This window comes from Stegostoma tigrinum, chromosome 8, assembly GCF_030684315.1.
Source record: "Stegostoma tigrinum isolate sSteTig4 chromosome 8, sSteTig4.hap1, whole genome shotgun sequence".
NCBI lineage: Eukaryota > Metazoa > Chordata > Chondrichthyes > Orectolobiformes > Stegostomatidae > Stegostoma > Stegostoma tigrinum.
The window spans coordinates 8,287,714-8,311,841 of record NC_081361.1 but is presented as its reverse complement, the minus strand read 5'-3'; the positions used below and the strand labels follow the sequence as shown (position 1 = coordinate 8,311,841).

Below are 24,128 nucleotides of genomic sequence, written 5' to 3'. Positions count from 1 at the left end.
TGCCTACAAACTTCGCAGTTCACCATAACTTTTATATCTTTCAATTTGGTATTTTGTATTCAGCGCTCACATTCATTGATCAGAGCAAATGCAGATTGGATGGCCATTTAGATGCACAGAGTCACAGAGCACCAAAACAGATCCTCCAATCCAATTCATCTGCACGGATCAGATATCCCAATCTGATCTAGACCCCATTTGCCGGCATTTGGCCCATATCCCTCTAAACCCTTCTTATTCGTATACCCATCTATATGCCTTTTAAATATTGTCATTGTACCAACCTCCACCACCTCCCCGGCAGCTCATTCCATACACGCACCACCCTCTGTGTGAAAACATTGCTCCTTAGGTCCCTTTTAAATCTTTCCCCTCTCACCTTAAATACACCGCCTAGTTTTTGACACCCCTACCCCAGAAAACATCTTGTCTATCCATACTCCACATGATTTTATAAATCTTTACAAGGTCACCCCTCAGCCTTCAATGCTACAGGGAAAATAGCCCTCAATTATTCAGCCTCTCCCTGTAGCTCAAACCCTCCAACCCTAGCAACACCCTCTTAAATCTTTTCTGACTCTTCTCAAGTTTAACAACATCCTTCCTTTGGAAGGGAGACCAATATTCCAAAAGTGGTCTAACCAATGTCCTGTACAGTTGCAACATGACTTTTCAACTCCTATACTCAATGCACTGACCAAGACAGGCAATGTACCAAACGCCTTCTTCACTATCCTGTCTACCTGTGACTCCACTTTCGAGGAACCATGAACTTGCACGCCAAGGTCTCTTCATTCAGCAACACTCCCCAGAATTCTGCCTTAAGTGTATAAGTCCTGCCCCAATTTGTCTTTCCAAAATGTAACACCCCACATTTATCTAAATTACTGGGCTCAGAGGGACTGGAGGACTGGAATGCATTTACGTCAATGCCAGAAGTATAGCAGGTAAGTCAAATGAACTAAGAGCATGGATTACTGCATGGAATTACAATGCTGCCATTACAGAGACATGGTTAAATGAGAGAGAGGACTGGCAGCTTAACACTCCTGGATATTGCTGCTTTAGAAGGAACGGAAAGAAAAACAAAAGGGGTGGGGGAGTTGCACTGCTGATTAGGGATTACATCACATTTGTGTTGAGGGTGGACATGTCGGAGGGGTCCTGCATTGAGGCATTATGGGCAGAGCTCAGGAATAGGAAGGGTGAAATCACAATGTTGGGAGTTTTCTAAGACCTCCCAACAGCCCACAGGAGACAGAAGAGCAGATTTGTAGTCAGACACTGCAAAAGTATGAAAAAAAGTAGGGTTGTTGTAGGTGATTTCAACTTTCCTCTTATTGACTGGGAATCCCTTACAGCCAGGGGCTCAGATGGAGAGCAATTTGTTAGATGTGCCCAGGAGGGTATTGTGAGGCAGTATGTTGACAATACAACCAGACAGGAGGCCATACAAGACTTGGTATTAGGGAATGAGCCAGGACAGGTGATTGATATTTCACTAGGAGAGCATTTCGGGCTTAGTGACCATAACTTTATTAGATTTTGAGGAGTCATGGAAAAGGATACAAGTGGTCCTCGAGTGAGGGTGCTTAATTGGGCAAGAGCCAATTACATCCAAATTAGACAGGAATTGGAGAATGTGGATTGGAAGCAGTTATTTGAGGGCAAATCTACCTCTGACATATAGGAGGGCTTTTAAAGACTAAAGTGAAGGACATGCATGTCCCTGCAAAACTAAAGGATAGGAATGGCAGGATTCAGGAACCATGGATGACAAGGGAAATTGTAAGGTTAGTCAAAAGGTAAAGGGAAGCATACAACAAGTCTAGGTAGCTACAAACTGAGAAAGCCCTGGAGGAGTACAGAGAAATTAGGAAGGAACTTAAATGCACAATTAGGAAGGCAAAAAGGGGCCATGAAATGTCTTTATCAGACAAGGTCAAGGAGAATCCCAAGGCTTTTTGTGCAAATGTTTGGAGAAAGAAGTTAACAGGGGAAAAAGTAGGCTCACTCAAGGATGAAGGAGGGAAGTCAGACATAGAGCCACGAAGTGGGGGTGATGTTGATATATGCAATTTATTATATATTAGATTCCCTACAGTGAGGAAACAAGCCCTTCGGCCCAACAAGTCCACACTGCCCCTTGAAACATCCCACCCAGACCCAGACCCCTATAACCCACACACCCATGAACACTACGGGCAATTTAGCATGGCCAATCCACCTAGCCTGCACATCTTTGGACTGTGGGAGTAAACCAGAGTACCCGGAGGAAACCCACGCAGACACAGGGAGAATGTGCAAACTCCACACAAACAGTTGCCCAAGGCTGGAATCGAACCTGGGTCCCTGGTTATATATTCTATAAAATCCTGACAAGATATGAGTGTTCGAAGGAAACTGGACTAGTTAGTGACAGGTAGCACGGTTTTGTACAGGGAAGGTCATGTCTCACCAACCTGATTCAATTTTTTGAAGAGCTAACACGGATAATTAATGAAGGAAGGGCTGTGGATGTAGTTTTTACGGACTTTGGTAAGGCATTTGATAAAGACTCACGTGGCAGGTTGGTACAAAAACTAAAAACACAGGGGATTTGGGGTGGCCTTGCTAAATGGATAGAAAACTGGCTTGGTCGTAGAAGTCTTTCGGAATGGAGACCGGTAACGAGTGGTGTTCCACAAGGGTCAGTCCTAGGTTCTTTGTTGTTTGTAGTGCACATAAATGATCTGGAGTAAAATGTGAGTGGTCTGATAAGCAAGTTGGATGATGACACAAAGATTGGTGGAATTGCTGATAGTGCCAATGATTGTGAAAGTATACAACAGGATATAGAGATATTGGCAACTCGGGCACAGAAATGGTGGATGGAGTTCAATCCAGACAAATGTGAGGTGAAGCATTTTGGAGGATCAAGTTTAGGTGTGAATTATATTGTAAATGGCAGAACCTTTATGAGCACTAACATTCAGATGGATCTGGGTGTTGAGGTCCACAGTTCTCTGAAAATGGCAACACAGATAGCCAAGGTGATTAAGATGTTATATAGCATGCTTTCCTGCATCACCTTGGGCATAGAGTACAAGAGTTGGAAAAGCATGTTTCAGCTATATAAAATCCTTGTTAGGCCACATTTGGAGTATTGTGGGCAGTTTTAGTCGCCACACTACCAGAAGGACATGGAAGTTTTGGAGGGAGTACAGAGAAGGCTCACCGGGATGTTGCCTGGTCTCTAAGGCATTGGCTATAAGGTAAGTTTAAAAAGTCTAGGATTGTTTTCACTGGAAAGATGGCAGCTGAAAGGACACCCGATAGAGGTCTCCAAATTAATGAGAGGCGTAGATAGGGTGGATAGTCAGAGGCTTTTTCCCAGGGTTGAACGTTCACTTACAAGGGGACACAGGTTCAAGGTCAGAGGGGGAAAGTTAAGGAGCACCTAGATGGGTACATGAACAGGGATATGGATCAAAAAATGGCAGGTTTGTTCTTAAATTAATTAGGCATGATGGTCAGCACAGGCTTGGAAGGCTGAAGGGCCTGTTCCTGTGGTATACTTTTTCATTTGTTCATTTAAACTTCATTGCCACACATTGGCCCATCTGATCAAGGTCCCATTGTACTCTGAGATAATTTTCTTCAGTGACTACTAAACCATCTATTCTGGTGTCACCTGCAAACTTACTAACCATACCTCCTATATTCACTTCTAAATCATTTATATAAATGACAAAAAGCATTTGGACTCAGCACCAATCCTTGGGGACTCAACACCATTGGTCACAGGCATCCAGTCTGAAAACAACCCTCTACCACCACCCTCTGTCTCCTACCATCAAACCAATTTTATATCCAATTGGCTGGATGAAACACTTCCATTCAGTCCACACATGCTTTTCCGATGGTCTGTAATTTTAATACTTTCTCATGCCAACCTCTTTTGCTCAGCCTCCTGCGATACTATTCCAATGAAGATTGATATAAATTTGAGGAACAATGTACAATCTATTAATAATCACCTTCCAGCAGCCCTGAATTAAAATTGAATTTGACAATTCTAGATTGTAATCCCTAACTCCATTTTGTTTCCCTTTTTGCTTTTTTGTTTATCTTAAATGGTTTTCTCTTTTTTTTCTTTTAGATGACTTGATGTCCTTTTTTTTCCACTTGTCCCAAAGTCTCCCTGTGGATGTGTACCCCCCAAATTCCTTCTAATCTAATATCTCTGTATCACAGACAGTCCCTTTTGTTTTCTCCACTGACCCTCCCCCCTTTCACTTGTTTAATTTATTATATTTTTAACCTTGCCAGTTTCTCCACAGATGCTATCACACCTCCTGAGTTTCTCTCACTCTGTGGCCATTAATGGGTTAATCTGGCAGACTCCCTTTTGTTCTGATTTGTTTTGACAGTGACTAAAGTCCAACATTCAGAGTAAGATGAAGAATCATTCCCAGTGTTTTACCTGCTGTGCAAGGATGTTTAAAATGGCTGTTCTTAATGCCCTTGCAGTACTCTAATCCACACACTAGGATGTTTGGTCAATAACACAGACAGACCAGTTTTGCAGTTAATGTAAAACCCCTCTCTATTGCATATTCCTGGAGGGTGTGCAAGAGGTGGCTATCCACTTACAGGAGTGTAGCCAAACCCCTCAAAATCTCTTCCTGTGAAACCTCCCTGTTTGAAGTTTCCCTGACACTTTAGAGGCATGACATTCCATCAGCTTCTCACTGGATTTTGCCAGTCACTGAATTTAGAGTTATCTTTTTTTCCTGTGGAAATCCTCTTTCTTAAATAAAATTGAAGTAAAAACAAAATCTACACTTTGTCATTCTGATTTGTCCTCATAACAATTGGTCACCCACCCTCTAACAACCTGCTGCATAAAGAAACTGCCGTTCCTCTTGTTATTTTGTGCTACTTTTAAGTTTACTCCCTCTTGTTACTGATGTCTAAGATGAATATTGACAAGAGGATGTGGTGGGATGTGTACCTGTGCAACATCCACTTGTACTTGTACAATATCCACTCCTCAAAGCCTGTCCACCATCTACAAGGCACAGATCAGGAGTGTGAAGGAATACTCATCACTTGCCTGGATGGGTACAGCTCCAACAACACTCAGGAAGCTTGACACCATCCAAGACAAAGCAGTCTGTTTCATTGACATCACATCCACTTCTACCACCTACACTTAATAGTAACGGTATGTACTATTTACAAGATGCGCTGCAGAAATTAATCAAAGATCCTCAGACAGCACCTTCCAAGCTCATGACCACCTCCATCTGGAAGGACAAGGGTAGGAGATACATGGGAACACCACCCCCTAAACGTTCCCCTCCTAGCCACTCATCACCCTGTCTTGGAAATATATTGCCACTCCTTCACTGTCACTGGAGCAATATCCTGGAATTCCATCCTTAATGGCATTGAGTCTACCTACAGCATGTGGACTGCAGTGGTTTAAGAAGGCAGCTCACCACTACCACCACAAGGGAAACTAGGAATGGGAAATAGCCAGTAACACCCACATCCCATAAACAAACGAAGAATAAAATCTGGAAATGTGGTGAAGTCAGATTCAATTGAGGCATTCGAGAGGGGCATTCCATGATTATTTAGATAGTAATGGTGTGCAGAGATATGGGGAAAGGGCAGGAGATTAGCACGAGATAAATGAGCTGGTGCGGGCACAATTCTGTGAAGGCAGCTGATCAACAATAGTTGTTTTTCTGACATTGGAAAGAATTGATATGAGAATTAAACACAGCCATCACAGTTATGCCAAGGTATTGATTTTGGTTGGCAGTGGAACAGTAATCCAATGGGACTGGGGGCCATCTCCCCTCCACATTCCACCCAATGTCATTCCTCCCTTTGCCTAGTCCATCCCTAAGCACCTCCCTGTTCACAGCCAAATCTATTGATACACATCCCCATATTGACAGGAGCTAACACACGTTCTGCAGCATCACCAAATGCAGCATTCGTGTTCAGTTTGAATTTCAGTGTCTGGCCATGATTTTGAACTGGATTCTCTGGTAGATGCAGCAATCAGCCTTAGTAATATATAGGGGATGGCAACATCAGGATACTAATAGATTTTACTTTATGGTAGAGATAGAGTAATTTATTCACCCCAGATGCAATCATAGCTATTTGAAGACACAATCAACGCACTGCAGTTTCTAACCCCTTCTCCTTGGGGCAGCTACATTTTCTGTCTTTTGGATGAAACGGAATTCCTCCTCTCGTTAAACATCTGTTAGCAGGATCTGAAAAGCAGGATAATTCTCCCGTGTCCTGGTTCCTGTACCATCTTCCAACCACCATTTAAAAATCACTTGATGGGGTAACTATCCCAGTTGCTTATGCAAACTTACAGGGTGTAAACTGGCTGCTAAAATTCCTCCAACAGAGACAGCACTTAGGTTTGACCTGTCAACAGAAACAGAATTGTTAACTCTTGTGTGTCTCTCTCCATTATTGCTCTCATAGGAGACAGAATATCTCCTGCAATTAATTTTTATTTCCAAAACTTTGGTTGAGTTTGGGCATTCCTGAGTTGTGAAATAAATGCAGTTTCTTCACGCAAATTACTTGCATCTCTTCAGCAGTCTTACTCTGGTAACTTGAAGCTAGTAATTAAGCATACAATTTCAGTCACAGATTACCAAGTATATTTAGCATACAATCACTGATCACAGCATTTAATTGAATGATGCCAGATGACCAGGTCAGGTAATGATCTATTTTCATAATGCAAACAAGTGACTGTAGGCCAGACTACAAATGGTTCTCACGGTAAATGATTTATTAGCACTTAAACTTCTAAATGTCAACTTCTGGATCCAGAGTTATGACAGATCTGATGCAGTCATGGGCAGTCTCAGCTCACAATGGCAATGGAAACATGAGCACATCACCCAGGCTGACAGTGTAGTGCAGTACTGAGGGAATACCACACTACCTTTTGGCTGAGACATTAAACCAAGGGCACAACAGCTCATTCAGGTCAACTATCTTGAAGAACAAGATCTTTCAATTGATAAATCTGTAATATTATTACAATGCTGTCTGTCATGGGAACTGGCTGTGTGCAAATTGGCTCCAAAATTACAACAAAGACACCACTGCAGACGGACACAGATGTTTTATCTACAGGAAACCACGCTGTAGGTAACATCAGTGCAGTGAGAATTTAATTATTTTATTAGTCAACAATATATCTGCTTAAACTCATATCTAATTAATTGCGTAGTGTTCAAATATGGTAATGATTAAATATGTATTCTTTTACTGAACTGTTAGCCTGTTAGAAACCAATGCAGTTTGAAAACTGGAATTTTTAAAACATTTGAAGACAAATGCATAATCAGTGAAAAACCTGTTACAGAAAGAAATGGCTCCTTGATGTTGAATTAGGGAGAAAACCTGTTCTCCCAACTGAACCAACCCATTCTAAGTAATAAAAGCAGAGTAAACATGATCCAGCCTGCTCTGCCCTCCAGAAACAACCTTAACTTTGACTCCACGATTCCTTCCCGTCCCTCAGATTCCTTATGTGTGCAGAAGTCTTGAATGTACACAATAACTGCAATTTCATAGCCCTCTCTGGGGTACAGCTTTCCAAAGTTTCCACATGAGATATTCCACCTCATGCAGTCATGGATATTTAATAGAATCATACAGCACAGAAACAGATCCTTCAGTCCAACGCATCCGTGCTGACCACGTTCCCAAACTAGTCCCACCTGGCTGTTACTGTTTCTGAGACTCTGATCTCTGTTTCCAATCTGGACTTGCGGGGAAAACAGAACTCTCCCATCTACCTCATCCTGGACATTTCTAGCAGATCTGCTGACATGCTTCTAAATGCTGCAAAATATGGGCCCATTGTATATGATTGCCCCTTTGGAAAGCTCTTTCAACTCAGGATCTACACTGACCAACTTCAGTTGTTCCCACTGTTACAAGGGAATATCCTTCCTCATGTAAGGAGACCAAAACTGGACATGTTTATCCAGCTGTGGGGCTCACAAAGGCCCTACATGAAAGACTTCCTCACTCCCAGATCATATGTGACTCCAGTACCGCATGAATGTGGTTGTTGCTTAAATATGCTCTTGTGTCTGGCAAGTCACAAAGTGAGAGTAACTGAGGACGTCCCTTGAAGGGACTGGTTAACCAAGCTCTGGCCCACTGTCTCCAGCTATGGCACAAACAGCAGGAAAGCAGCCTGATCATTACCTCAGGCCAAGCACACAGCACCTGGGCAACAAGTTCTAGGTCACGTTTTGGTTGGTGGTGGCGGATGTCAAGCAAAATTAAGATCCTGGAAGCTCCTCGATGTTACGACTTTGCAGTGGCTCCTCCCACGATGTGAAACTCTCACTCTCTACAGGGAGACACCACTGAAAGGCTAATGGAAACAAGAAGCATGGAGCTACACGTATATGTGTTACAGCTTTAAAATGACATGCAGTGATAGGAGCTACAACATGACACTAACAATTAGTGGGTCATTTCATTACAAAGTACGGGCTGGCATCCCATCATGTAAAGTGGCCCAAGATTGAAATGGTCTAAAAGAGTGACTTGCTGTAAAAGAATGGGCCCACTCATGTCCCCACAGCCAAATGCTCCACAGTCAAAGGAAAAGTGAAGAGTCATGCAAATGCCAAAGCCCAAAACTGTTTACGATCTTCAGAAGTCAGGGTTTTAAAGTACCATTTACATTCCTAATTGCCAAACACGTTATCACTACTGACTGCCCATCCATGGAAACACAGAGCAAAAGCCATTCCAATTAGCGACACTCCAAGTTTCCTGCCCCAAGGACAAGGCCTATATGGCTAAACAGGTTCCCGAGTCTGTGTGTGTTTGTTTGTGTGTGTGTGTGTGTGTGTGTGTGTGTGTGTGTGTGTGTGTGTGGGGGGGGGGGGGGTGTACCCCAGTGCCCACTGGTACCTCTGACGTTACTTGAGGCTGTGCCAACCCAAAGGAATGCAATGAACCTGAGGCCTGCTGCCTTCAGTGATTGACACCAATGCGTTCTACCAAGCAATGCACATTCTTCCCACCTCCGCCACCAAACATTCAGTGTTCTTCCCTGGCCCCTGTTTCATCTGGAGTACCCACTGTGCTAGGTCAGGTTACAGATGCTTTGGAAGCAACATTTTCAGTCGTTAGTATTTCAGACAGGAAGGGAAGGGACAGACTCAGAAAGGTGGTCAAAGCTGAGAAGGTGGTGGGCAACTGGGCCAATGCGGGATCTGTTTATAGTAGAGAACACCATGGTAAACTCATTTCTGAAGGCATTCCCAACTGTTATGTCACAGATTTGCATTTATACATCTCTGAGGTACAACAACATTCTTTTCCTTGGCTCATTTTCACCTACAGAATGGCAATGGGGGCCACTCTGTGTCAGCAAGATGCCACAACAGCAACACTGTGAATTACCCTTTCACTCTGACTGTGTCAACACCTCCACTCCTCCTCCAAAGGCAAATCCACCTAGATTCCAAACCATCTGCTACTATCAGTCAACTGAAGTGCCAGAAATGGCCTTAATTTAATGCTACATCAGCAGTGTAGTCTCAGTACTACGCTGGACTCATTCATGATTTCTGAGTTGCAAACGCAGTTCCCACCTCCACAAAGCTAAAGTTGCCAAAGTGCCAGAGAACTACAGGGCAGCTCTATGAGAGAGAGAGAGAGACACACACAGCTGGTGGTGGTTTAACCGGAGGCTCACCATGCCTCATCTGAGGGGCGAGTTTGAGAAGGTGGGACCTTCAACGTAACCTCAGCCAGTAAAGGAATCCAACCCATACAGTTGGAATCACCTGGCATCGCAACTGAGCTAACCAACACCCAGCTCTCCCCAAAAGTGGAGTGCTGTTCCAATGTCCATCACATCCCCAAAGTAACTCCTGCTTTGGGAGACTTTAACAAGAGCACATATAAATAAAAACCCCAACAAGTGTTTACTTCCAATTTACGGCTGCAAACAGGAGACACCCATGGGTGTATCCAATAATCAGTTTCTTTGCAAAGACAGCAGTGAGCAGGGGAACTCATTCCCATAGTAAACAGTACAACGTATCTAAAGGAGAAATTTGGATAAACCCCTAACGGGAGTAGAATGACACACTGATGGAATTAGCGGAAGAACAATGAGGGGAGGTTAATGTGGATCGTAAACACTGTTGGGCTGAATGGCCTGGATTTGTAAAGTAACAATGTTATATACAGGTCTGCTAAACGAGGACAGTGCGCTGGGGAAAGGCAGGGGTTGTAGCCCGCAATTCACACACACCTTTGTTTAAGTGACTGACTATTTGGAACTGTACTTTGCGAATTCAATGGTGCACGTAACTTACTGTGGATAGCTGAGTTTCGAATGCCAAACAGTGTAGCAACTGACTCAAAGTAATGAGGCAAAATGTGCAATCCATCAATCAGTTTGAGCAATGAGTTGACTGACTTCCTTATGAAACTTTGCCCAGTCAATACGCCACTTGAACTGTCACTGGCGCAGTCACTGGACAAGGAACCCAGAGGCCCAGGCAAATGGTCTGGGAAAATGGGCTCAAAATCCTAGCAACTGGTGATGTCAGGAACCCCAGGGGAATTTGGAAGCCTCTCTCAGTAATAGCGACTATGACGACGAGCATCAATCACTCACGGACCCATTGGGATCACTTCTGGTCCTTTAGGGAAGGAAATCTGTTGTCCTTACCCAGTTGGGACCACACGTGACTCCAGACCCAAAGCAAATGTGGCATGCTCTCAATTCAATTGGTCAAGCAAATCATTCAGCTTGAGGAGCAGCTACAGCAAATGCAAAAAAAAACACAACCACACCCCAGGGAATAAATATTACTTTTTAAAGAGATCTCCATCTGGGTTTTCTCTCTGGACTTGACTTTGTTGAGTGGAGCTCAGTGGCAAAGTTTCTCCCTGTCCACTTATGCACTATCGGGCCTAATAATGTGCTAGCCATGTGTGTGTGAGAAATTCAAGTCCCACTATCTAAATGGGAACCACACTATGGGAGTGTTACATTGTCAGACGTGGAGCTTTCAGATTAAACATTGAAACAGGGTCCAGGGTGCCCTGTCAGGTGAACAGTACTTGAAAAGCAGGGGAGCTCTCTGCAGGGCTCAGGCTCACACCTGTCCCTCAGTCAACACCACTAGAGCAGAACAAACAGTCAGCGTCACACACCGCGTTTCGTGGGATCTTGCTCTACGCAAATTAGCTGCCATGTTCCCTGCAGTGGCCACACTTCCGAGAGTACTGTGTCAACAGTGAAGCACTTTGGGCTGCCCTGAGGGGAAAGGTGCTATATAAATGCAAATCTTCCTTTTTGCTTTTCCGCTCTCGATTTACACTCATGGTCACATCACCCCCAATTGCCATTGAACCAAATCAGTTTACGGTGCCTGGCAGTGAGAGGGTTCATTGCCTGGGCAAGGTTCAATGATGCCCTCCTCCCTGCCCAGTACACAGCAGCTGACCAGCTCACATCAACCATTTGCAATTAATCAGGCCATGCACATGGCAGTCTGTCTCCCCTGCGGAGCTGGGCTCCTACACTGGGAAAGCCTGGCTATTAGTTCGGTGCCTCCACGATACCGTTCCCAGCGTCTTCCAGGCCCTCTGGGAAACCTGTCTCGCATCTGTGGCCAGTCCCAGCAGCTCTCATCCGAGCAGCCTCATGCCTTTGCCCGGTTCCCGGCAGTTCCACATCTTGGTTCCCAGCTGCACCATCCAGTAAGTTTCTGGAAGCTGCGTCGGTGATGACCGAGCAGTAGATACCATCTCCCTCGGTGAGCATCAGCTTGAGCTTGGGGATCCAATGCTTGCGGACTACCCTGCGAGCGTTGGTGCACATGTCAGCGGCAATGGCATTCATCTCACTCTCCTTGAAGTTCGAGGCAAAGTTCTGACAATAAACTGCAAAAGAGAGAGAGAGAGAGAGAGAGAGAGACTGATGTTCACCCGCATTTGCAAGCTCACAGAGTGTCCCAAAACATTTGTGCACTTAACTCAATATTCCTGAAGTGTGGTTTTGATTGGAATGCAGCAACCCAATTGCACACAGCAAGATCCCACAATGCACTGATAACGCTATTGATCACAGGGCAAACACTCATCAGAGGGAGCAAGGAGAACTATCCCCCTCCTCTCTGAGCAGTGCCACGGGATCTGGAATGCCCATGTGAGCAGGAACACAGTGCATCTCTAGGAATAAAGGAAGATAGGAACAGGAGTAGGCCATTCAGCCCTTTCGGCCTGTTCTACTATCCAGTGAGATCATTGTTGATCTGTGGCTTAACTATATACCTGCCCCTGGCCCATATCCCCTAATATCTTTATAAACAAATATTTATCTGTCATAGATTTAGTTAACAATCCAACATTCACTGCTGTTAATGGAAGAGAGTTCCAAACCTCTAACAGCCTTTGTGTGTACAAGTGCTTCCTAACATCTCTCCTATATGGACCGAATTCTTAGACTATTTTCTGGTGTTGGAAATAGATTATCCACTCTGTCTTTTCCTGTTATTATCTTGTAGGCTTCGATCAGATGGAGTTCAATGTGGGCAAATGCGAGGTGATGCATGGTGGAAGGTCTAATTCAAGAGTAAACTATAGAGTAAATGTAAAAGTCTTGGGGAAAATTGATGTACAGAGAGATCTGGGTGTTCAGGTCCATTGTTCCCCGAAGGTGGCAATGCAGGTCAAGTGCTTTCCTTCATCGGACAGGGTATTCAGTACAAGAGTTGGCAGGTCATGGCACAGGTGTATAAGACTTTGGTTTGGCCACATTTAGAGTAGTGCGTACAGTTCTGGTCACCACATTACCAAAAGGATGCGGAAACTTTGGAGAGGGTGCAGAGGAGGTTCACCAGGATGTTGTCTGGTATGGAGGCTGCTAGCTATGAAGAAAGGTTGAGTAGATTAGGATTATTTTCATTAGAAAGACGGAAATTGAGGGCGACCTGATTGAGGTCGACAAAATCATGAGGGGTATAGACAAGTTGGTTAGCAAGAAGCTTTTTCCCAGAGTGGGGGACTCAATTACTAGGGGTCATGAGTTCAAACTGAGAGGAGAGTTTATGGGAGATATGCGTGGCAAGTTCTTTATGTAGAGGGCGGTGGGTGCCCGGAACGCAGTGCCAGCAGAGGTGGTAGACGCAGACACGATAGTGTCTTTTGATATGTATCTGGACAGACACATGGATGGGCAGGGAGCAAAGGGATACAAACCCTTAGAAAATTGATGACAGGTTTAGACAGAGGATCTCGATTGGCACAGGCTTGGAGGGCCAAAGGGCCTGTTCCTGCGCTGTAATTTTCTTTGTTCTTTAGATCACCCCTTAACCTCCTAAAGTCAAGCCTAACCTCTCATGTGGAAGTCATCTCATCTGACTCTGCTGGTAGAATCAGACCATTTAAGAGGAGGCCATTCAACCCAGTGTGCCTGTTCGGACTTCTTGAAAAACCTGCCCAATTTGTCCCACTTGCTCACTGACCTTTGAATTGCTCTTGTTCAGGTACTTGACCAAATCCTTTCTGAGAGTTATTACAGACCCTCTGTGTGCACCATGCTTTCACGGCGAACATTCAGATTACAACTGAGGAGGTTTACAGGGATGATCGCAACAATGTGCCAGTTTCCACATCAGTGAAGGGCAGACAAACTGGGCCTCTTCCACTGAGATGGCATAGGAGTAATCTCTTCAAGGTCCTTCCAATGCAGAGAGGTTTTGACAAGAGTGAAGAGAGGCAGAATGCTTCCTCTTGTGGGTAAGAGCATAACCGGACCCTGATATTGAGAGATCATGGAATAGAATCTCAGAATCCCTATAGTGTGGAGGCAGGCCATTCGGCCCATTTGGTAAACACCAACCCTCTGAAGAGATCCCATCCGGGCCCAACTCCTGCATCCCCCCCATCCAATCCCCATGACCCCACATTTCTCATGGCTAATCCGCTTAGCCTGGACTCTACGAGCAGGTTAGCATGCCCAATCCACCCTAAGATGCGCATCTTTGGACTATGGGAGGAAACCAGAGCACCCTAAAAAGGCAAGATAATAAAATGTGAGGCTGGATGAACACAGCAGGCCAAGCAGCATCTCAGGAGCACAAAAGCTGACGTTTCGGGCCTAGACCCTTCATCAGAGAGGGGGATGGGGTGAGGGTTCTGGAATAAATAGGGAGAGAGGGGGAGGCGGGCCGAAGATGGAGAGAAAAGAAGATAGGTGGTGAGGAGAGTATAGGTGGGGAGGTGGGGAGGTGGGGAGGGGATAGGTCAGTCCAGGGAAGACGGACAGGTCAAGGAGGTGGGATGAGGTTAGTAGGTAGGAGATGGAGGTGCGGCTTGGGGTGGGAGGAAGGGATGGGTGAGAGGAAGAACAGGTTAGGGAGGCAGAGACAGGTTGGACTGGTTTTGGGATGCAGTGGGTGGAGGGGAAAAGCTGGGCTGGTTGTGTGGTGGTGGGGGGAGGGGACGAACTGGGCTGGTTTTGGGATGCGCTGGGGGAAGGGGAGATTTTGAAGCTGGTGAAATCCACATTGATACCATTGGGTTGCAGGGTTCCCAAGCGGAATATGAGTTGCTGTTCCTGCAACCTTCGGGTGGCATCATTGTGGCATTGCAGGAGGCCCATGATGGACATGTCATCTAAAGAATGGGAGGGGGAGTGGAAATGGTTCGCCACTGGGAGGTGCAGTTCTTTATTGCGAACCGAGCGGAGGTGTTCTGCAAAGCTGTCCCCAAGCCTCCGCTTGGTTTCCCCAATGTATAGGAAGCCACACCAGGTACAATGGATACAGTATACCACATTGGCAGATGTGCAGGTGAACCTCTGCTTAAAATGGAAAGTCATCTTGGGGCCTAGGATAGGGGTGAGGGAGGAGGTGTGGGGGCAAGTGTAGCATTTCCTGCGGTTGCAGGGGAAGGTACCGGGTGTGGTGGGGTTAGAGGGCAGTGTGGAGCGAACAAGGGAGTCATGGAGAGAGTGGTCTCTCCGGAAAGCAGACAAGTGTGGGGATGGAAAAATGTCTTGGGTGGTGGGGTCGGATTGTAGATGGCGGAAGTGTCAGAGGATGATGCGTTGTATCTGGAGGTTGGTGGGGTGGTGTGTGAGAACGAGAGGGATCCTCTTTGGGTGGTTGTGGCGGGGGCAGGGTGTGAGGGATGTGTTGTGGGAAATGCGGGAGACGCGGTCAAGGGCGTTCTCGACTACTGTGGGGGGAAAGTTGCGGTCCTTGAAGAATTTGGACATCTAGGATGTGCGGGAGTGTAATGCCTCATCGTGGGAGCAGATGCGGCGGAGGCAGAGGAATTGGGAATAGGGGATGGAATTTTTGCAGGAGGGTGGGTGGGAGGAGGTGTATTCCAGGTAGCTGTGGGAGTCGGTGGGCTTGAAATGGACATCAGCTACAAGCTGGTTGCCTGAGATGGAGACCGAGAGGTCCAGGAAGGCAAGGGATGTGCTGGAGATGGCCCAGGTGAACTGAAGGTTGGGGTGGAAGGTGTTGGTGAAGTGGATGAACTGTCCGAGCTCCTCTGGGGAGCAAGAGGCGGCGCCGATACAGTCATCAATGTAATGGAGGAAGAGGTGGGGTTTGGGGCCTGTGTAGGTGCAGAAGAGGGGCTGTTCCACGTAACCTACAAAGAGGCAGGCATAGCTGGGTCCCATGCGGGTGCCCATGGCCACCCCCTTTGTCTGTAGGAAGTGGGAGAAATCGAAAGAGAAGTTGTTGAGGGAGAGGACGAGTTTGGCTAGGCGGATGAGGGTGTTGGTGGAGGGGGACTGGTCGGGCCTGCAGGACAGGAAGAAGCGGAGGGCCTTGAGGCCATATGCATGCGGAATACAGGTGTATAGGGACTGGACGTCCATGGTGAAAATGAGGTGTTGGGGGCCGGGGAATTGGAAGTCCTGGAGGAGGCGGAGGGTGTGGGTGGTATCACGGACGTAGGTAGGGAGTTCCTGGACCAAAGGGGAGAAAATGGAGTCCAGATAGGTGAAGATGAGTTTGGTGGGAACAGGCTGAGACAATGGGTCGACCAGGGCAGGCAGGTTTGTGGATTTTGGGAAGGAGGTAGAAACGGGCCGTGCGGGGTTGGGGAACAATGAGGTTGGCCCCCACTGACACGGAGAGAACGTGCAAACTCCACACAGACAGTTACCTGAGGCTGGAATTCAACCCAGGTCCCTGGCGTTGTGAGGCGGTATTGCTAACCACCGAGTCCCCAGCACAGCTCTTCACCCAGAGAGCCAAGGTACAGATCAGCCACCATTTAACTGTATCGCAGTACAGGATCGGGGGCTGAATGGCCTCCATCCATTCCTATATCCCAAAGTAGCCACAGACCTCGATTCATAAGCATGAGGGTGTGTTCTGATGAGGTCCAGCCCCAAGAAGGAGTCTACGTACCCTGTGTGTTTCTTCCTCTCCCTGCTGTTCAGTATTATTGAATAGGCCTGTATGAGCAGTGAAAGCAGCCTGGCATCTGCAAAACCAATAGCTATACTTGTGAGATATTTTGCTACAAGTTTCCATCTAGGTGTGCCACCAGATACACCAACTCCTCATTGATGACCATCAGCCGAGCTCTTAATGCAGCTCATTTACATCTGCCACAAGGGGCAGACATTCCTACAGAGGGAATCGTTCTCTGCAATCAAAAGGGATATGTTTTGGTCTTGCTCCTTTTTCTTTGAGGGAGCTTGGGAAGCCTCTAGTTGCCCCTTTCTTTTTCCATGTCAACGCCTTAGTCAGTTAAAGCCAAAATGACAATCAGAATCAGTAAGCACCATCTTCCTCTACAACAGAAATTGTTGACATGGTTTGAACTTTAGCAGTCAGTCTTGCATAGGTCCTGATGAGCTCAAGATGAAATACCTCAGCAGCATGTCTCTGTTTGCAGCTGGATTCAAATTCTGTCCTAGCTACTGACTGAGGAGAAACAAAGGAGAGACGGGGATTGCTGGCTGTTTCCTATCCAGCTTTAAGGAATGGCCAGCTCCTCAGGGCAACTAACCCATTCCTGGCACAACACAAGGTGGCCCTTGTAACACAGTGAAGCTGCAAGAGCAGGTTTCTGGAGCCCCTGCCCTGTTGCACTGTTTTGTTCGCAGCATAATCTACCAGGTATTGGGGGAACTAGAAGTGACAGCGGAATTTCAAACACAAATTAATTTCAGTGTGAATCAAGTCTTGGCGATCTCGGCCTTCCAAATCCTCGCCCTGCCCATCTGTGACTTCACCTTTGAATGCCATGGGCCCAAATCCATCATAAAGCCCTCCGGCCTATTCACTGCACCTTCCCCCATCCACGGTTCTCTATCACAAACTCCCACAGCCGTCCTTGTTTACCTTTAATGGCACTGAGTATCCTGCTATCGAGAGGCTTCCGACTGGGATCACGCAGGGAGGAGCGGATTCCAGTGCCACAGCTGTCAGCCAGAGTGTTCCTGTTGGGGCCACATGAATAATGAATTACACTTCATAAAATCAACAGACACACTGCCACCAAACCACGTGATGGTTTCTGCTCACCATTCCCGGCTCACCCTGCTGTTTAGTGCCTGTAACAATTCAGGAAGGATAGTGCAGTGGCAACACTCTTGAACCAGCAATGCCCAGATTACTAACCTGGGACAGGAGATCAAATCCCATATTTGCAGAGGTGGGACTCAAATTGAATTAGTGAAATGAAGCTGCAATGAAAAGCCACCTTCAGTCATTGTCATAAACTGCATTTTTGGGAAGGACATCTGCTGTCCTTGCCCAGTCTGACCTAACGAGACTTCAGGCCCACACATGGTTCACTGTTCGCCGAGCAAGTCGCTCAGTTCACAGGCAATGAATGACCCAGATCTCAAGGATGAGTAAAATAAAAACATTTTCAACCTGCAACCTCACAGCCTGGCACATGCTCCACTCAACCATTACCCTCAAACCAGGGGGATCAACCCTGGTTGAACAGAGAGTGCAGGAGGGCAAGCCAGGAGCAGCATCGGGCATATCTGAAGATGAGGTCTGAGATCTGAAGCCACCAAACAGGACTACTTGCACACCAAACAGCGAAAGCAGCAAGTGATAGACAGAGCTAAGCGATCCGACAACCAACGGATCAGATCGAAGCTCTGCAGACCTACCACATCCAGTTACGAATAGTGATGGACAAATTAAACAACTCACTGGAGGAGGAGACTCCACAAATATCCCCATCATCAATGATGGAAGGGCCCAGCACATCAGTGCAAAAGATAAGACTGAAGCATTCGTAGCAATCTTCAGCCCACAAGTGCCAAGTGGATGATCCATCTCAGCCTCCTCCAGTGGTCCGCACCATCACAGATACCAGTCTTCAGCCAATTCGATTCACTCCACGTGATATCAAGAAACACTTGGAGACACTGGATACTGTAAAGGCTATGGGCCCTGAGAACATTCTGGCAATAGTACTGAAGACTTCTGTTCTAGAACTTGCCACTCCTCTAGGCAAGCTGTTCCAGTACAGTTACAACACTGGCATCTACCTGGCAATGTGGAAAATTGCCCAACTATGTTCTGTACATAAATGCAGGACAAATCCAACCCGGCCAATTACCACTTCATCAGTTTCCTCGCGATCATCAGTAAAATGATAGATGTCATTGACAGTGCTATCAAGCAGCACCTGCCCAGCAATAACCTGCTCAGTGATGCCCAGTTTGGGCTCTGCCAGAACCACTCAGCTCCTGGCCTCATTACAGCCTTGGCTCAAACATTACAGCCTTAGAGCCTTGGTTCAAACATGGACAAAAGAACTGAATTCCATTAGACCCTAAACAGTTACAAAACCCACAGTGTGCAGTATAGAAAAAGTGGGAGATGAGGAAGGTTTGTGACACTGACTGTTGATACAAAACTATCTGATAACACAGACTGTGCTACCAATCTCTGGAGGACAGACCTAATGCTAAGGTGGAGGTGTGGGTGCAGTCATCAGATGAAACTGCCTCAACTAAGACAAAGCTATCAGCCCTGCTGCAGGCTGACAGAAACACTTCTGTGAAAGGTCACAGAGTTTGCCGAGTATTTGGGTAGAACAAACAACAACCAATTCATTACTCACCGATCGAAAAACGCAGCTAGTAGCCTCCGGAGTAAAACTTTATGCCTTGTACCCGCACAGATGTGGCAGTTCATCAGCTGAGCTCGGGTGATGTAGACACTGGTACCTGCAGGTTACACAGCAGCAAGGAGCAGCTAACAGCAGAGCACCCAAACACTTCCTTCCCCCACAGAACACTATTGTCCACCAATTCTCCAATCGCCATTCTGTGCTGCACACTCAGCACGCATCCGTCATCACGAATCATTAGTTTACACATATTCATGTAACAGCAGTATTCCTCTCGCCCAACTCTGCCCTCATGCCCCTCCCCTCAGCCCAGCTCTAACTCCTAACCCCGTGCCCGCCACTCCTGTGCCCCTCCCACCACCTCCCTCGTCAACCCCCACTCCCGCCTCCCCTCGTGCTCCCTCCAGCCACACCCGCCTTCCCCTTCTACCCTTCCACCCTCACCCCTCCCCACCCTTCACCCTCGCAACCCCTCCCCACAATCCCACTTGCGCCACCTCCCCACTACCCTCCCTCTAACCCACCCACCCACCCACGGAACTGGCCTCAGCCACCTCGCCCACGGCACCCCCTCCCCCGACTGCCCGCCTCTCCCCTCGCCCACACACCCCTCCTCCCCCCAACAGCCCGCCTCTCCCCTCGGCCACGCACCCCCACTCCCCGCCTCTCCCCTCGCCCACGCAACCCCCCTCCCCCAACTGCCCGCCTCTCCCCTCGCCCACGCAACCCCATCCCCCCACTGCCCGCCTCTCCCCTCGCCCACGCACCCACCTCCCCCCACTGCCCGACTCTCCCCACGCCCACGCCGCCCCCTCCCCCCACTGCCCGCCTCTCCCCTCGCCCACGCCGCCCCCTCCCCCCACTGCCCGCCTCTCCCCTCGCCCACGCACCCCCCTCCCCCCACTGCCCGCCTCTCCCCTCGCCCACGCCGCCCCCTCCCCCCACTGCCCGCCTCTCCCCTCACCCACGCCGCCCCCTCCCCCCACTGCCCGCCTCACGCCCCCGCCGCCCCATCCCCCCACCTCGCCCCCTCCCCCCACTGCCCGCCTCTCGCCCCCTCCCCCCCGCCCGCCTCTCGCCCCCCGCCCCTTCGCCTCGCCCCCCCGCCAGCCTCTCGCCCCCTCGCCTCGCCCCCCCGCCCACCTCTCGCCCCCTCGCCTCGCCCCCCCGCCCGCCTCTCGCTCCCTCGCCTCGACCTCCCGCCCGCCTCTCGCTCCCTCACCTCGCCCACCCGGCCACCGTCCGCCTCTCGCCCCCACGCCCACCGCCCGCCTCTCGCCCCCTCGCCTCGCCCCCACAGCCCACCGCCCGCCTCTCGCCACCTCGCCTTGCCCCTCCGCTCACCGCCCGCCCCCTCGCCTCACCCCCCCCGCCCACCTCCTCGCCTCGCACCCCCCGCCCACCGCCGGCCTCTCGCCCCCTCACCTCGCCCCCCCGCCTGCCTCTCACCCCCTCGCCTCGCCCCCCCGCCCGCCTCTCACCCCCTCCCCTCGCCCCCCCCGCCCGCCTCTCACCCCCTCGCCTCGCCCCCCCCGCCCGCCTCTCGCTCCCTCGCCTCGCCCACTGCCCGCCTCTCCCCTCACCCACGCCGCCCCCTCCCCCCACTGCCCGCCTCACGCCCCCGCCGCCCCCTCCCCCCACTACCCGCCTCTCGCCCCCTCCCCCCACTGCCCCCCTCTCGCCCCCTCCCCCCCGCCCGCCTCTCGCCCCCCGCCCCTTCGCCTCTCGCCCCCTCGCTTCGCACCCCCGCCCACCGCCCGCCTCTCGCCCCCTCGCCTTGCCCCTCCGCCCACCGCCCGCCCCCTCGCCTCGCCCGCCCCGCCCACCTCCTCGCCTCGCCCGCCCCGCCCACCTCCTCGCCTCGCCCCCCCCGCCCACCGCCGGCCTCTCGCCTCCTCGCCTCGCCCCCCCGCCCACCTCTCGCCCCCTCGCCTCGCCCCCCCGACCACCTCTCGCCCCCTCGCCTCGCCCCCCCGCCCACCTCTCGCCCCCTCGCCTCGCCCCGCCGCCCACCTCTCGCCCCCTCGCCTCGCCCCCCCGCCCGCCTCTCGTCCCCTCGGCTCGCCCCCCCTCCCACCGGCCGCCTCTCGCCCCCTCGCCTCGGCCCCCCCGCCCGCCTCTCGCCCCCTCGCCTCGCCCCCCCGCCCACCGCCCGCCTCTCGCCCCCTCGCCTCGGCCCCCCCGCCCACCTCTCGCCCCCTCGCCTCGCCCCGCCGCCCACCTCTCGCCCCCTCGCCTCGCCCCCCCGCCCGCCTCTCGTCCCCTCGGCTCGCCCCCCCTCCCACCGGCCGCCTCTCGCCCCCTCGCCTCGGCCCCCCCGCCCGCCTCTCGCCCCCTCGCCTCGCCCCCCCGCCCACCGCCCGCCTCTCGCCCCCTCGCCTCGGCCCCCCCGCCCGCCTCTCGCCCCCTCGCCTCGCCCCCCCGCCCACCGCCCGCCTCTCGCCCCCTCGCCTCGCCCCCCCGCCCACCGCCCGCCTCTCGCCTCGCCCCCCCGCCCACCGCCCGCCTCTCGCCCCCTCGCCTCGCCCCCCCGCCCACCGCCCGCCTCTCGCCCCCTCGCCTCGCCCCCCCGCCCACCGCCCGCCTCTCGCCCCCTCGCCTCGCCCCCCCGCCCACCGCCCGCCTCTCGCCCCCTCGCCTCGCCCAGCCCCCGCCTGCCTCTCGCCCCCTCGCCTCGCCCAGCCCCCGCCTGCCTCTCGCCCCCTCGCCTCGCCCAACCCCCGCCTGCCTCTCGCCTCGCCCCCCCCGCCCGCCTCTCGCCTCGCCCCCCTCTCGCCTCGCCCCCCCGCCCCACTCTCGCCTAGCCCCCTCCGCCCGCCTCTCGCCTCGCCCCCCTCTCGCCTCGCCCCCCCTCGCCTCGCCCCCCTCTCGCCTGGCCCCCCCCTCGCCTCGCCCCCCTCTCGCCTCGCCCGCCTCTCGCCTCGCCCCCACAGCCCGCCTCTTGCCTCGTCCCCTCTCGCCTCGCCCCCCCCAGCCCGCCACTCGCCTCGCCCCCCCCCGCCCGCCTCTCGCCTCGCCCCCCTCTCGCCTCGCCCCCCCCGCCCGCCTCTCGCCTCGCCCCCCTATCGCCTCGCCCCCCCCGCCCGCCTCTCGCCTCGCCCCCCTCTCGCCTCGCCCCCCCCGCCCGCCTCTCGCCTCGCCCGCCTCTCGCCTCGCCCCCCTCTCGCCTCGCCCCCCTCTCGCCTCGCGCCCCCCCCGCCCGCCTCTCGCCTCGCCCCCCTCTCGCCTGGCCCCCCCGCCCACCTCTCGCCTCGCCCCCCCCCACCAGCCCCTCGCCTCGCCCCCCTCTCGCCTCGCCACCCCCGCCCGCCTCTCGCCTCGCTCCCCCACCAGCCCCTCGCCTCGCCCCCCTCTCGCCTCGCCCCCCCGCCCGCCCCTCGCCTCGCCCCCCCGCCCGCCTCTCGCCTCGCCCCCCTCTCGCCTCGCCCCCCTCTCGCCTCGCCCCCCCCCGCCCGCCTCTCGCCTCGCCCCCCCGCCCTCCTCTCGCCTCGCCTCGCCTCCCTCTCGCCTCGCCCCCCTCTCGCCTCGCCCCCCTCTCGCCTCGCCCCCCTCGCCCGCCTCTCGCCTCGCCCCCCCGCCCGCCTCTCGCCTCGCCCCCTTCTCGCCTCGCCCCCCCGCGCCCGCCTCTCGCCTCGCCCCCCTCTCGCCTCGCCCCCCCGCCCGCCTCTCGCCTCGCCCCCCTCTCGCCTCGCCCCCTTCGCCCGCCTCTCGCCTCGCCCCCCTCTCGCCTCGCCCCCCCCGCCCGCCACTCGCCTCGCCCGCCTCTCGCCTCGCCCTCCCCGCCCGCCCCTCGCCTCGCCCCCCCCGCCCGCCCCTCGCCTCGCCCCCCCTCGCCTCGCCCCCCCCGCCCGCCCCTCGCCTCGCCCCCCTCTCGCCTCGCCCCCCTCTCGCCTCGCCCCCCTCTCGCCTCGCCCCCCTCTCGCCTCGCCCCCCCGCCCGCCCGCCTCTCGCCTCGCCCCCCTCTCGCCTCGCCCCCCACGCCCGCCTCTCGCCTCACCCCCCTCTCGCCTCGCCCCCCCGGCCCGCCTCTCGCCTCGCCCCCCTCTCGCCTCGCCCCCCCCGCCCGCCTCTCGCCTCGCCCGCCTCTCGCCTCGCCCCCCTCTCGCCTCGCCCCCCTCTCGCCTCGCCCCCCCCGCCCGCCTCTCGCCTCGCCCCCCTCTCGCCTCGCCCCCCCCGCCCGCTTCTCGCCTCGCCCCCCTCTCGCCTCGCCCCCCCCGCCCGCCTCTCGCCTCGCCCCGCTCTCGCCTCGCCCCCCCGCCCGCCTCTCGCCTCGCCCCCCTCTCGCCTCGCCCCCCTCTCGCCTCGCCCCCACAGCCCGCCTCTTGCCTCGTCCCCTCTCGCCTCGCCCCCCCAGCCCGCCACTCGCCTCGCCCCCCCCGCCCGCCTCTCGCCTCGCCCCCCCCGCCTGCCTCTCGCCTCGCCCCCCTCTCGCCTCGCCCCCCCCGCCCGCCCCTCGCCTCGCCCCCCTCTCGCCTCGCCCCCCCCGCCCGCCTCTCGCCTCGCCCCCCTCTCGCCTCGCCCCCCCCCGCCCGCCTCTCGCCTCGCCCCCCTCTCGCCTCGCCCCCCCTCGCCTCGCCCCCCTCTCGCCTGGCCCCCCCCTCGCCTCGCCCCCCTCTCGCCTCGCCCCCACAGCCCGCCTCTTGCCTCGTCCCCTCTCGCCTCGCCCCCCCCAGCCCGCCACTCGCCTCGCCCCCCCGCCCGCCTCTCGCCTCGCCCCCCTCTCGCCTCGCCACCCCCGCCCGCCTCTCGCCTCGCCCCCCCCACCAGCCCCTCGCCTCGCCCCCCTCTCGCCTCGCCCCCCCGCCCGCCCCTCGCCTCGCCCCCCTCTCGCCTCGACCCCCGCCCGCCTCTCGCCTCGCCCCCCTCTCGCCTCGCCCCCCCCCGCCCGCCTCTCGCCTCGCCCCCCCGCCCTCCTCTCGCCTCGCCTCGCCTCCCTCTCGCCTTGCCCCCCTCTCGCCTCG

The 24,128-nt window shown here is 53.3% G+C and overlaps 1 protein-coding gene across 3 annotated transcripts in view; it reads right to left on the bottom strand.

The window, feature by feature from the left end:
* Nucleotides 1-6,446: 6,446 nt before the first annotated feature.
* The window catches only part of LOC125456002 (nucleus accumbens-associated protein 1-like), a 53,904-nt gene continuing 36,222 nt past the window's right edge, over nucleotides 6,447-24,128 (bottom strand). For all 3 annotated transcript variants that reach the window (XM_048538601.2, XM_048538599.2, XM_059647719.1), the window contains exons 4-6: nucleotides 19,159-19,264; nucleotides 17,412-17,509; nucleotides 6,447-11,973 (exon numbers count right to left, since the gene is read on the bottom strand). In XM_048538601.2, coding sequence (XP_048394558.1) covers nucleotides 11,630-11,973; nucleotides 17,412-17,509; nucleotides 19,159-19,264 — 548 coding nt within the window. In that variant the 3' untranslated portion in view covers nucleotides 6,447-11,629. The remainder of the gene's footprint in view (nucleotides 11,974-17,411; nucleotides 17,510-19,158; nucleotides 19,265-24,128) is intronic.